General features: G+C 35.4%; 1 protein-coding gene across 1 annotated transcript in view; it reads left to right on the forward strand.

Annotated features, from left to right (window-relative positions):
- Positions 1-14,923, forward strand: part of PTPRR (protein tyrosine phosphatase receptor type R) — a 217,534-nt gene that overhangs the window by 11,536 nt on the left and 191,075 nt on the right. Inside the window, exon 2 of the mRNA XM_016152328.2 lies at positions 5,216-5,505. Coding sequence (XP_016007814.2) covers positions 5,216-5,505 — 290 coding nt within the window. The remainder of the gene's footprint in view (positions 1-5,215; positions 5,506-14,923) is intronic.

Genomic DNA, 14,923 nt, shown 5'->3' on the forward strand with positions numbered 1-14,923 from the left:
AAGCCACTGATCTTAAACCCATTTCCTTTTCATGACTTATGTCTAGTCACATTATCTCAAATGATGCTGTCCTAATTGTATTATGTTCCATTCTGGAATATATATTTATCAAATGAAAAATAACTCTATGAAAACTGGGCAAAAATCAAGAAACATGAAACCCTTTCATTATAATTTTACCACCAGCACATAGCACACAGTGGATTTTTTCTGCAATGGCTGTCAATTCTGTGACTCCCAAATAGCTTTCCACTGTGCAGCTCAACTTTCGATGGATGAGAGCAATAGAAACAAGTAAGAGATGCCTAGAGGAGTTGCACTTGGTTAGAAGTGGGAGTAGAAATGGCATTTTCTAATAAAATATTTGGGAAATGTGGAGTGTTTATATCAAAGAACGTTCAGGAAAAGTTCACAAGATGCCTTAATTAAAATCATTTGTTATTCTTTTAGGGTTCAGGTCCTCTCCTACATAGAGGAGAATAGAGCCAACCCTATAAAAATAGACTAATTACTTTGGTGTTGATTTTTAATTTTTATTATAGGTATACTAGACACATCACTGCCCAAACTTGAGGAGCATTTAGATGCTATTTGAGAATGACGCAGTACCTCCTCATGGGATTATGTTTTCACATCCTAGTGGCCATTTGTAAACTAGATTTAGGAAAACCATTCCTCAAAGGAGATGTTCTTTCAATACTTATCCAAGTCCCGGGGTAGAGAGGGACGGGAGGGTGGTTACCAGTTATTTAAATTCAATCATTGCTATCTTATAGAGACCCTTATTTTATTTACTTTTTATGACAAAATAGCTGATTCAAAGATAAACTTTTTTTTTGCCAATTGTTATTTTGTGTCAGGATACAAAACAAAACAAAATGTTTGTACGTGCAAATACACACATTATATGTATGTTGTTAGAACAAAGTCAGTCACATAAACTGAATTTTATAAAGCTGGCTTTATATATAGACAGAGCCATAATGGACTCTCAAAACACTGATGCAATTTTCTGTTAAGATTAGTAGGAACGAGCATGTTATACCTGGGAGGCTATATTAACAGACCTCATTTGTCACATCTTCGGAAGGCTGTAGTGGTCACCCAGAAGATGCAGTGTTATTACTGTGAGGACTTTTAACCAGAGATTAATACTGTGGTGACCACCTGGGTTATCATTACCAAGAGATACAGAACAACTAACTGGAAGAGTAGTTTTAATATGAGTCTCCTGATATCCAAGGATATTGCTCCTGGAAATCCCTGCTCTTATAAGTTCCCAAAGGGTCTTTTATTGTACTTATGGGAAATTTTATCCTTTTAGAAAAAAGTCCACAAATCTAACTGAATTGAGGCTTCTTCTTTTTACTGAAGTGTGTTTCTAATCTAGTCCTAGCTATATAAGAACCATCTTTATTTTCTGATGAAAAGCACTGAGGCTCAGTCGGGTGAGGAGATTGCTTAAGTTCAGATCCATGAGAGGAGAGGGATGGGGAGGTAATTGAAATTAGGTCTTTTATCTCTTAATTCATTGCTTTTTAAAAAGCATGTTTCTTTCCTTTCTCAATACTATTAATAGCCATTTTCTATGTAAACTTTCACTGGTACTTCTGTGTATTTTTAACTTTTCCTGAGAGACGTTTACAAATCAAATGAAAACCTCATCATTTCTCATGTCAAAATTCCCAAGGGACTACCCTGCTATTATCCAGTTATGTCTCCTTTCTAGAGAAGAAAGTGTTGGCAATACTTTAAAAAACAATGGTTATCTCTTCACAAATTGATCACAGAACAGTTTCCTTTTTTTGATTGTTCACTTTCTCAGGTCTCTTTAGAGACTACTGTTTCATCCTTTTGTTCTTTTCATAAGTTATTGCTACTGATTTAAACACTTGCAATATGAGAATTTATTTTGAGAGGGTGTATACAAGGCCATTCTACCTTGTGCATCCAGGAATCACCAATACCAAATCTGAAGTAATGAGTCATAACGCACTTCAACTTAACATTGCAATTTCACACATTTCTCTTTCCTTTGTTAAAGATCTCTTCAGAGATGATCAAGGTCATATCCAGAATGAAATTTCAATTGTGGAATTTCATGACTGTCAAACTGGTTATTCTCATGTAAATGTTGCCTCGATGATAAAACTACTTTTATTTTAAATTCAGATGAGTATAATAGATAAGGTATTTACTAAACATTCTGTCTAATACCCTATACAGGTTCTAAAATATTTTCTTTCTTAAGTTTCCATAAACCACTCTTTCTTAGTTTGCCCCCTACTGTACTACCATTCCTTCTCAGTTAGCTTTGCTGGCTTTTCATCTTGACCTAAATATTGTAATTCTACAGTGCTCTGTCCTGTATATGCTTTTCTTCTCTATTGGTTTCTTGACTTTAAATTTTATCTGTATTGAATGACTCGTGAATCTCTCTCTCGCTCTCCAACCATATACTACACATTTAGTTATCCAACTTCTAATTCAACATCTCCACTTTGATGTTGAGTAGGCATCTCAATCTTAACATTTCTAAAATGTTGACTTGAGTATATTCATAATGTTGAAGTGAAGGAGGTGATAGAGTGGTGGCATTTGAAGATAGAGAAGACAAAACTAATTCCAGACGTGAGCTCAGTAGACCTCAAACTTCAGGGTTTGAATATGAGAAGAATTTGATTAAAAGGTGACTGAAGGAGACTAAACTTTGGGTGATGAGTGCGCAATGCAATGTACAGATGATATATTATAATATTGTACACTTGAATCTTATTTACCAATGTACACTCCATTAATTTAAGTAAAAAAAATTCAGATTCTTAGGCTATACCTCCAGAGATTCTGCTATGGTAGTTCAGGGGTGGCATCTGGGAATCTGCATCTTAATATCCCAGGTGATTATGATACGGGAATCTAAGTACAACACCTTGAGAAACTTGTTCCTACCTAATGGCTGTGATGAAGTTCCTAATATTATGTTGTCAACTTGGTTCTCATCACTCAAGGACAAGGCAGGACTAAGTCCTTTCACATATATACCTGGATAAGGCTGGGGAATTTTAATTATGTTTCAATTGCACTTAAAATTAGATTTGTCTTCACACTTCCTGTAGAACCACTTTAACATAGGAGGCATTCGTTAGCTGGACTCACATATTCTACTTAAATAAAGGGGCTCTGAATAGATTTGCTGTGATTGACACTGTATAAAAAGAAAAATTGAAGATAATCATGTCATTTTCAGTTTTTCATTTTCCGATCTACTAAGCTGCTTCTTTCTTTCTTGTTTAATGCATATAATAAATCCAGAGTAGAGGAATTGATCATTTTTTGGCTTTTGCCCTCCATCAAGCCCTGTATGACTAGCATATATTTCTAGCATCTCCAGCAACTGTCTTACCAATATGCTTTTAACATTCATTTAGAGGTAGAAAGACAGGTCATTTTCTTAGTCAGCTCAAGTGCTCCCCTCCATGACAGTTTGGGAATTATCTTTGGGTACCAGTGACTTTAGCTTTTCAGATCATTCAAATTGAAATTACATTACATGTAAATTCTGAAGTAGTAATAGAAACTAATCATCATGTCTTCATCCTGAGCATGCTAAGTAGACTAACTTTTTAAAAAAGCAATCAAAATATCATAATTTTCAAAGATTGGACAGCAATGACCTTGAAATAACTGTAAATTTTGTTTCTCTGACTGAAATAAGAGTTTTTCAGATTTGGAAATGACATCATCACTAGGAACACATGTAATATTTTGAAATTCAAAAGACGATACTTCTATGTTATTATTCTTACAATGATTTTATTAATGGAGAATGATGCTAAAATGTTTTAGATGCATATTCAGTTTCTGACCACAAATGTTCATTTAGTACTTTACTAAAAGTAATTTACTGAATGATATTGTAGTATCCTAGAAGAGTTTCTACAATTCTGAAAGGTAAGCACTTTTCTCCCTCCTCTCCAAGAGAACTTAGTATGATCCTGTGAAGAGCTACAATGAAGAGATTTGCTTTGGGGGCTAAGAAGTAGAATGGACATACTATTTTTATCCTAGTTGACTTTTTAAATACTCATTTAAAGATAGTCACTTGTTTGGGGAAAGGTGTATTGTATGCTTGAATGAACTTGGGTTTCTCACCTGAGGTACTGGCCCCGTTAACAAAAAAGAGGAATCTATAATGGTCAGTAGTATGAGAATTATATCTGCCATGACAGTGCTATTGAAATGGATGTGTTCCTAAAGATTAAGATGCAAAAAAGACTTGAAGCCCCTTGCAAGTTATGGGAAGTAAAATAAAATAGTGAGGGATTGGAAAAATTTTCTTATAAAAGGAGGTTATTTTCTAAGAACAATATTTGTACAGATTTCTGTAACCATAGACATACTAGGGGAAAATCTGGGATACCTAAGGTTGCTAGTCACTGTGTTGTGATCTGCTTGTTCTGCTTAAAATCTTATATAGAAAATCTTAAGTTTGCTTTGGCATTTGAATTAGTGATATTTTTTGACTGACATATATACGTTATCTATTTCTTCCTGTGACCAATGGCAAATAGGAGTTATAAAATTCAATGGATATTTACCTATCAAAAGAAATAAAGGTGAATGTATTACTTTCTCTAAATGGCCATATTACTAAGAAAGAGAGATGGATATTGTTGCACAATTGGAATTTACTACTACGGTTAGTATACTCAGATTTCTGCCCTTAGTGAGCTTAAAATATTCTACAAGCATTTAAAAAATGTACATAATTAACTATAATATAACCAGTATGAAATAAATATGAAGTAGGAATGGTATAAAATGCTATTAATTAAAGAGAAGAAAGCTTGAATATGATATAAATCATTGTCATTTGAAGGACATCCAGAAATGAAAGACCAACAGGGTATGGAAACTGTGGGTTTAGATAAAGGAGAGAATTCCTGACTAAATGAGGTATGAAAATATCTGATAACTACGACGCTTTCAAACTACCCCCACTTTGGTCCACCTAAAGCCTCTGAGATGCCTCCATACCACCAAGTGTTTTCTATTTCTTTGGGATAATGAGACAGGGAAAAAAGATGAAAACCAACTGATATAAATTCTTCACAAGTCTTAAAGTCTCCAAAGATTAGGTAATTCTATCAAATATTTCTAGTCATCTTGCTGAATAAGGTCTTTGACTTTTGTTTCTGCTTCTTCTTCCTTTCAGGGTGCTTTTCAGGAAATAATGATCACATTTTGGCAATTCATCATAAAAAGAGTGGGAAGCCAGCATTCATTTATCACCATTCAAAAGACATTGAAAAGAGCCTGGATGTAGCTCCACAAAAGATATATAAGCATTCCTCTGCTGGAGCTCAAATAAGCAAACGCCATCAAATTGTTGATTCAGCATTTCCTAGACCTGCATATGACCCATCTCTCAATCTTTTGGCTGTAGCTGGTCAAGATCTTGAAGTGGAAAACCTTCCAATCCCAGCAGCAAATGTAATTGTGGTGGTAAGTATCACATTTAACTGATGCCGATGTTGATGCTGGTGCTTTCTTCTGTGCTTGATGTTGGGAAGAAAAAAAACTAATGGTAAATAGTTATCACTGGATCTCAATGATTTTTTTTTTACCACAGCACGTCTCATCCTCTGATGGTTTTTGTTGCTTGATTATTGTGTGTTGGCTTGATTATTGTGTGTAAGCCCATGAAATAAGAGACCTTGTCTGTATCTTCTGTGCACAGCACAGTGCATAATGAATAGTAGGTGTTTAATAAATATTTGAATTAAAAATTGCTTTAGGAAGGTCTTACAGTTATAGTGATCATATCCTGTACAGAGTCTCCTGCCTTCTGTAATAATTTCTTCTAAGCAGACAAACCTTCGTCTCAGTTTATGTCAATAAATAATACTTAGTAAAGACCTTCTGGTCACTTGACTCAAATTGCAAGTAATGAAGAGTCCACTGAAAGGGAAGAGGTGTTCTGGGCAGGGGTAGTATTCTGTCACCGAAGTAAATAAGATAACCTGAGAATAACTGATGGGTAATATTCCTAATATTGCTGGACAAACATCACCCTTTATTAATCAAGACAATGTGATGGTTCCATTGCTTGCATCCTTAGGGTATATAACTCAGGCCAGAGGTACTCAATTTGTGGAGGTATCATAGTTAAATACATGCTGACATTGACATCCTATTTAGACTATTGTCCCTCTCAAGTTTAAAATCACAATAAGAGGATCCACATTAAGACTACAGATCAGTAGCTAAATGGTTGTTTTTGCATTTCTGCCCCCAAGATATAATCAAAAATGTTGACTTTTAAGGTCACAATAATTCATGAATCCCTGTTTGCATTTTGACAACCTTTCTATGCACCAAATATAATGAAATTTAATAAGCTTTTTTCTCTTTTAAAAGTTTTTCATCTGCTACCTATAGGATGCTTTACTTAGTATTGAGAATCAAAGATCCATTTATTAATGCTTTCAACTACCATACATTGAATATGTATTAGGATCTATTCTTTATTTTGAGTAGAAATAGCAATAAATGAAATGGAGTCTCTGGTTTTGCTTGAGATGGCTGGGGGGAAATGTCAGTAATTCAATAAAAACCATAAACTGAGAACACAAGATGAGCTCTTGGTAAGAGAAAATATGTGGGTCATTTGGCTTCCTGAAATATTTGAACAAATTTTCTGCATGTACATGAGTAACAGATGTTCTGAAGGTGAAAACCATGTACTCTGTTCAGTGAAGATAAGCGCTGTTAATGACGTCACTGTATCTGGATATGCCCGTGTGAATGCTAGGGCCCATGGCAGATGTTTCCTCCAGTGACCATCATAAACCATGGTCATCAACTCTCAAAGTCACTATGAATTATAGTTCACAAGGTCTGTTCTATCATGTAAGGTCATGTACTATCTAGTTAACTGAATATTACGAAGGATAAAAGACATCAATGGGGAATTCTGGCATGTCATTTCACTTTTAGCTTATCGTTTGGAGATTCATGAAAAAGATGTGCTTTTTCTTTTGGATGATGATTACAGGGAGGTAATAGGTGATATGGCTGCATTAGCTTTCCCTAATCTCTCTTGATTTAATCTCTAAACATCGTATGGCTTTGATAGCTTGCAACAATGACTGCTTATGCTAATGTTTCCTGTAATCTACTTTCAGTACTTAACACACATAGTGATTTAGTAGGAAAACCTGGGAAGTGGGGTGATTTTTAAATAAATCAATAATGTTCAACTTACTCAAAAAACAGAAGGTCAACATTCAATCAAGTATCAGCTGGTTTGAAGGTTCATTCTATCCAGAAAAGAGACTCAGGAATGAAGAGTAGATGATGAAATTAAGATATTCTGATGGCCAAATGACTTTGATGGAGTAACAGATGTGTGTTTGTAGGGCCAGAGTGTACATGTATTATAAATACAGACCATTTTGTTGAGGAATATTGCAATGGTACCAAAGAATTATTTTGTATCTTAATTTATATCAAAATGAGCATTGTTAATAAGTATCATATCCCGAATTAGGGAAATTGTTGAGGTTTTTCCCCAGCTAGAGTAAAAAGCAACTTCCAAACTGCAAAATGTATATGTAACCTCTAAGGCTTCCTAGCTCAGAGGGAGAGATCACCTTTTTTTCTCCTCCTATATTTCTATTTCTCTCTTTCTCTCTCTCTCTGTCTCTGTCTCTGTCTCTGTCTCTCTGTCTCTTTCTCTCTGTCTCTGTCTCTGTCTCTCTCTCTGTCTCTCTGTCTCTGTCTCTCTCTCTGTCTCTGTCTCTTTCTGTCTCTGTCTCTCTCTCTCTGCGCCCCCCCTCCCCCCTCCACTGCCCCCCACCATTGCCCCTCTCCCCTTTTCCCTGACATTGTTAAGATGAGTTTTAGAATGAGAAATTTAACTGGGAAGTGAAAGATGCATGTGTCCCTCTTCCTTTCCCAATTCCTAATGGGCTCCACAAAGCATTTTGTAAGAGCATTCGTCCGCAAGTGAATTTTGTTCTTTGTCTTCTATCTTCTATAATCAGGCAAATCTGTAGTTTATTTATTCCAAGGAGAGGACAGCACAATTAAAATGTTTATCTCAAAGAGTGACAATTATATTCTTTTATCCCAAAGAATGCTAATTGTGTTCCAGAAGCTCAATTAAAAAACTGTTACTAGGATTTCTGTACAAATTCAACGTAGAGAGAATACGAATGTCTTCAAGGTCTGTGCTATGGTATAAGCCAAAACAACAACACAACAACAACAGCAACAATAACAACAATAGCCTTAGCCAAATGTCTGCTGGAAATTTTACAGCTATTATCACCAGATCTCTAGGATATTCATCAGGCCACAAGGCCACAACATCAGGACAGAGGGTACCAGTGAAAATGAGAGTTGAAGCAGCTTCAGGTCTTTCCAGTTCAGCAAGTTCAGCACAGGTTGCTAAATGAAGACTATTCTATTCTGGAAAAAAATCTTGAAAACTGGGGATTAGGAAGACTTTGGAATATAAAGGATGGGGAGATTATGGTTTATTCCACAGGATAGAATTGAGGAAAGCAAAATGAATTAAAGAAAAAGAAGGAAAGCGAAGGGAAGAGGAGAGGAGTGAAAGAAACAAAATGCAAGAGATGAAGGAGAAAAGGAAGAGAGGAGAGAGGGAGAGAGGGAGAAAGGAAAGTGGAGAGGAAAAGAAGAGAGATTATATATTATCGGTTCTTATGGGAGTAGGAAGACTTCTATGAGCACATAAGATGATGGGGTCCCTGTGAGATTCCTAGAATTCTAAAGCCTCTTGTCTTACTCGTCACTCACTCAGACCAGCACACAGACAGACATTCACCTGTTTTTTGACACAGAACATTCTTTACAAATATTTTTAGCAGGTCGTTGATTTAGAAGACTATTAAAGCCAAAAGCTTTGGATAACTCTGATTTTCACTTACATCTTGAACTCTGGTCATTATATCCTGAACCTCGGCTTGGTTCTGCTGTTAACGAGTTTTTGAGTTTCGCCTTACAGATGAAGAGATAATTCCTAGATGTAATGTGAAGGACTTTGAAAGACCAACCTTCTCATTGCCTGCCACAGTAAATAAATTTTTGTATTATTTTGCGTGTTATATGGTGTAGGTAAATAATTGTTGGACACTTTTTCAATTGACAATTTGGTTTAATCATAATTTTGTATTTGTATAGTGAATGTCCCAAAGGGTAGGTTTGATCTATGTAGCTACCACTGGAATTCTGTTATGTTAAGAAAGGTTTATTAGTTTGGAATATTTTTTCACAAGTGACAAGAAATCTAATCCAAACTAGAGAAAATTTCATGGTTCAAGTAACAACACTTCTGTGGTTTGTCTAGCTTTAGGTATGATTCTTATCAAAGGCTCAAATAATCAATCAGGATCAATCTTTCAGCTCTTCTCTCTGGGGTGACTTTATTCTCAGACTGGTTCTGTTTCTTCATCTCGACATGATTTCCTGAAACTCCTGGATTGTCATCCTTGCACATCATATTCAATGGGAAAAAACGGACTCTTTCACGACTTTCAATAATATCCGGGGCATTCCTATGATTAGACCAATTTAAGTACTCACTTCATCCTTGAACAGTTTTTGGCTAGATGTTAATGTTGGAGCCAGAGGGTAAAAGGTGAAAGATCCATGATGGCCATTCTATAAGTAATAAAATTCTATTTTATTTTTAAGAAAGTCCAGAAAAAAAGAAATCTTGTAATCTACTTTAGAAATATGGTTGAATTTTTATTCTTTTCTTAACATACCCGAAATCAGGGGTCCTTAACCCCTGGGCTGCAGACCAGTACTGGTCCATGGCCTGTTAGGAACCAGGCCACACAGCAGAGGTGAGCAGCGGGCAGGTGAGCAAGCAAAAATTCATCTGTATTTGCAGCTGCTCCCCAGCACTAGCATCACCACTTCAGCTCCACCTCAGATCAGGCATTAGAGTCTCATGAGGGCACTGGTCCTTGGTGCCAAAAAGGTTGGGGACCGCTGCCCCAAATGCTTTGTGTTAAACTATAGGATCTTACATAATCACCTTTCCTTTTATCTCAAACATTTGCATTTTGCAAAGCTTTGTGCTTCGACTTTCTAGATATTGTACCCCCGAAAAAGAATCTTGAAGTAGAAACTCCATTCTTGAGCTTGGCATTCTTACAGTCCTAACTGTCACCGTCTGTTGCTTTTCTCCATTCTTGGCTACTAAAGCAGCAAAGAGGATGCTCGAACACATGCTGGAAATGTTAGGGGTCAAGCTCAGGCAATGTCTGTGTGAAGTTTCAACACTGGGCCACTTAGTACATCTGCTTATTTTGGATCATTTCAACTCAAAATTAAGATGACTGAAGGCTCAAGAGAACTGGTTTAATTGGTTATCATATTAATTGGACACTGATTATCCTCATGCAAGAGAATGTTTTAATAATAACTTTGTTTTTACTCCAAAAGTAATGTACTTTTATAATTTTAGAATATTTAGGACATGGTTTCCTAGCGTAGCGGTTTGCACGTCTGCTTTACACACAGAAGGTCCTGAGTTCGTACCACAGTGGAACCGTGGTCCATGGTCTACCCTGAATAAACCCGATGTTTCATCTCAGAAACTAAGCAGGGTTGGCCCTTGTTAGTACTTGGATGGGAGACCACCTAGGAAGACCAGGTGCTGTAGGCATTAATAATAATAATAATAATAATAATAATAATAATAATTTTAGAATATTTAGAAATAGAGAAGGAAAAAGAATAAAAGTAATCCTTAACTGTTAGAAACAATGTCATCTTGATATATGTATCTATACAGTCTTTTATATAGATGAGTATAGACTTTTTTTACAAAAATGTGGAATCTGTACACATAAGGCTCTGTCTTTTTTTTTTTTTTTTTACTTACTTTACATTATGGAGACCTTTTCATGTCATTAACTATCTTTATACAGCATTATTTTTACAGTTGCTAAAAATTCCATTGTATATTAGATTTTATAGTTTTATGTATTGACTTATATTCCCAACACCTTCAATGATTTAAGGCAGCTAATTCTAAGGAGAAATAAATATTGAATATATCAAATATATATTCTTTTCATTGCAACTGCCTAATTAATATTGAGAGAATTTAGGGAGCTTATCTTAAGGGAAAATACTTCATGAACTCTCTATATAATTGTAATATGAGATCTATTTTTTTTTTTCACTTGGCCAAATTATGTATGTTCGTAGACCTTAAATCTTAAGCAAAGGAAATATTTAAAGTAGCTGAAGAAGTTAGCAGGACAAAAAAAAAAGAGGTTATTCTATTAAGAGCATATAAAATGTTCAATATTAGGACTTTTCATTGAAGAAAATGGAAAGTATTGTGTCTTTTCATGTTGCAGCCTAAAATTTACACAATGATGTAATGCAAGAAGAAATGGGGTCTGCAGATTAACAAAAAGGGTATGTTTTCTTTGGAGTAAATATTTACTTGTCAAGTCTCTAAATATTGCCTTTTGATTTTCAAATTGTTAAAAACTCTTCTCTTATACCCTCAGTGAGTCTCTTTTTCTTTCTTTTCTTATTCCTTTTTTTGTTTTTCTTTAATGATACCTATAAATCATGCTTAGTTTTTTTTTTTTTTTTAAACTATACTATGCTCTGCTTTAAAATCTAACGCTAATGGATAATTATCGTGGATTTTCTGGACATCTGGGCCCGCCTGTGCACAATGGGATCGGCACCGGTTAGCAAATGCATAAGTTCTCTCAATACGATCCCTACGATTCAGATGGTAGAAACAGTTTGTTCCTTTCTCTTGTTTTGTGAAAACATACGAGCTAAAAATCTCTGGAAAGGTCTTTCCCTGGGCAAAGTTATGAAGCTTTACTCATTAGTAACTTACTTTTAGTAACTAAGAGCAGCACAGCTGCTGCTTCATGCTTTCCCTGGGTGACTAGATGGCCACCTGGGAATCAAAGTTTCATCTCCTGCCCTTTCATTCTTTCTCTTCCAAAATCACATGTCCACAGGCCAGGAATGTTCTAGGAAATCCCACTGCTAACAGCAAAAGGGAAAAGTCCTCCTGTGTTTTCCCTCTACTCTCCACATTATTCTCAATACTTGTGACATTTTTGGCCACCAAATGTGACAGGTTTTCCACACCAAGCAAGTCTGTGACACCAGCTGGGTGCTCTACAACTTAATTTAGCTCTAACACTTTCTACTTAAAAATGGCAGCAGACCCTTTTACTTCTAGATTACCAGTTTATCATAAAAGGATGTAACTCAGGAACAGGGGAATGGAAAAGACGCACAGGACGAGGTATGTGGGAAGGGGCCCAGAGCTTCCACACTCTCTCTAGGCATGAGGCTCTCCCAGCACTAGGTAATCACAGACCCAGAAGCTTTCCAAACCCTGTTTTGGGGAGGTTTTTATGGAAGCTTCATTACAGAGGTATGATTGATTAAGTCATTGGACACTGGTGATTGTTCAGCATCCAGCCCTTTCTCCTCCCCAGAGGTTAGGGAGTGGGACTAAAAGTTTTATTCCTCTAATCACTTGATTGGATCACTTGGCAACTTGCCTCCATCCTTAGGGGCTTTCAAACAGTCACCTTATTAACATAAATTCAGGCGTGATTGAAAGGGCTTGTTTTGAATAACAAAAGACACCCATTTCACCTTTAAGGCTCTGGAATTGTTTCAGGAACTGGAAACCAAAACTGAACACTATAACAAATGATGCCCTTATAGCTCTTATATAGGAAACTGAAGGGTTTTAGGAGCTATGTGCCAGAAACTGTGGAAACTTACCAAAATTTTTTTCTAATTATAAATCACAATATCACATCACCTTAGCTATTTATCATTGTCTTTTATACCGTAACCATTTTCTAATTTTTTTTTGAAGTATGAAAATATAATCCAGCCATTATTTATATCCCAAGTTGTTTCTTGCCTTTCCTATCTGCCCTATTGGACCATTTGAACCCAGAAAAATAAGTCAAGAAGCCATCATCAACTTTACATAGCTTTCAATTTAGTGTAGTCATTTAACTGAAATAATAAATTAGCACCGGATAACAGCTAAGAAAATAGAAAGTAAAGACCTACTTTGAAGGATAGGCTGAATGTTCACAAACAGTTTCTAAGAGTTAAAGTGTTTAACCAGGAACAAATACATGTTGGGTCTTTGTGCTTTAAGCCATTAAGTTGCTTTCTCTTTTTAAGAAATATTATGTTTTGTTGTTTTTGTTTGTTGTTTTTAAAGCAGGAACTATTGGGCAACAAATAGCAAAAAAAAAAAAATCTATATTGAACAGGACACTAGGAAAATATTTTGAATGTAGGATTTTAAAAATCGTTAATCATATTTTGTGGGCAAAAGAATTTTTAAAAATTTTCTTTATGTGTGACAAATGATGGTGTCATAAGTATTCTTAAGATAATTTTTAAAATTATAAGGTCGAATGAATAAAACCAAGGCTATGTCAAGCTGAATTGTGAAAAATAGCCAAGTTCTAGGAAATAATATATTTTTGGTGAGTAACTAGTGTAAGGCATGGAGACTGGAGAGGAATATGTAAGTAATACCTTCCAAGAACCAAGAATAAGTAGGGACAATTAGATTTTCAGATGTGCAAAAGTTCTGAATGGATACCTTGCTCCTTGAAATATTCATTTAATCAAAAATATTATTGAGTGCCTCTTAGGTCCTAGGCAATAAAACAGACTCTGGGCATACAAGGGTGGCAAGATAAACAAGATTATTGCAATTATGTAGTTCACATTCTAAAATGAGAAAGACAATAAGATAAGTAAACAACTGAGCATCATTTCAGACGGTGGTAAGTGCAGTGAAGAAAAGAAAGTTATGTGGCAGGAAGAAAGTAGTGGAGACCACACTATATTGAGTATTGAAGGATTTTATTGGATAATGAAGGATACTTAGGAATTGAATCGAGGTTTTGCTCCTAATAGGAAGCCATGTGGTAGAATAACTTTGGAGTCAGCAGAACTGTGTTGGAATCCCAAATTACATACTCACTAATTGTGTTTCCTGCAGTGACTTAACATCTCTGTATTTCAATTTTCCCATTTGTAAAAAAGCGATACTAATAATATCTATTCTATGAAATTGTTAAGGGAATTGAATGAGATAAAGCATTAAAAGCACTTAGCATCATGCCTGACACATAATAAGATCCTTATAAAAACTGGAGGCTATTATTAGCATTATATGGGACAATGGAAAATATAACTTTCTAATCTTACTACCAAGAATTCTTGTATTTCTCCTAAGCCACTGTTTGGCTTATAATTATGTCTTTTATATGCTGTGAATCACTTTTCCCTCTTACTCTTGACTTCTAAAAAGCTGAGAGCCAAATTTGTGGTCTATCTCCACAAATATAGAGAACTTTATTGAGTGCCTTATTTATTTTGTGAACTACCTTCATTCTTGGCTGGATGTTTTCTTGTCTTTACTCATTTTCTTTCTAATTCAATTTCCTCATTTCCTTACTTTTTTATTCAACTTTATTTTGTATTATATGTGTTTTTGTAAGCTGCCATAAATCCCATAAATTCTGTAACATGTTTTGTCTAAACAAATAGTCACTATAACAAAATGGCAAACAGTATGGACATGTTTAGTCTGAATGTTACTCAGCAGAAGATCACCTTACAAGGAGACTTTGTTTACCAATTGGGTTAGAAAAAATAAGAAAATATAATTAGTATGAAAGAATTACAATGGGTATAATGATATCTTTGGCTCACTGCTCAGTAGGCCTCAACCTTAACCTAACACCAATGTCAGGGAACAATCTTCATTCTCATTGCGAGCCATTTAAGACAGTGGGAACAGAATGGTTTCAGAAGGAGACATTCTGGGTTCACGTGCCTGTTCTGC

The sequence above is a fragment of the Rousettus aegyptiacus genome, unplaced genomic scaffold (genome assembly GCF_014176215.1).
Source record: "Rousettus aegyptiacus isolate mRouAeg1 unplaced genomic scaffold, mRouAeg1.p scaffold_m13_p_2, whole genome shotgun sequence".
NCBI lineage: Eukaryota > Metazoa > Chordata > Mammalia > Chiroptera > Pteropodidae > Rousettus > Rousettus aegyptiacus.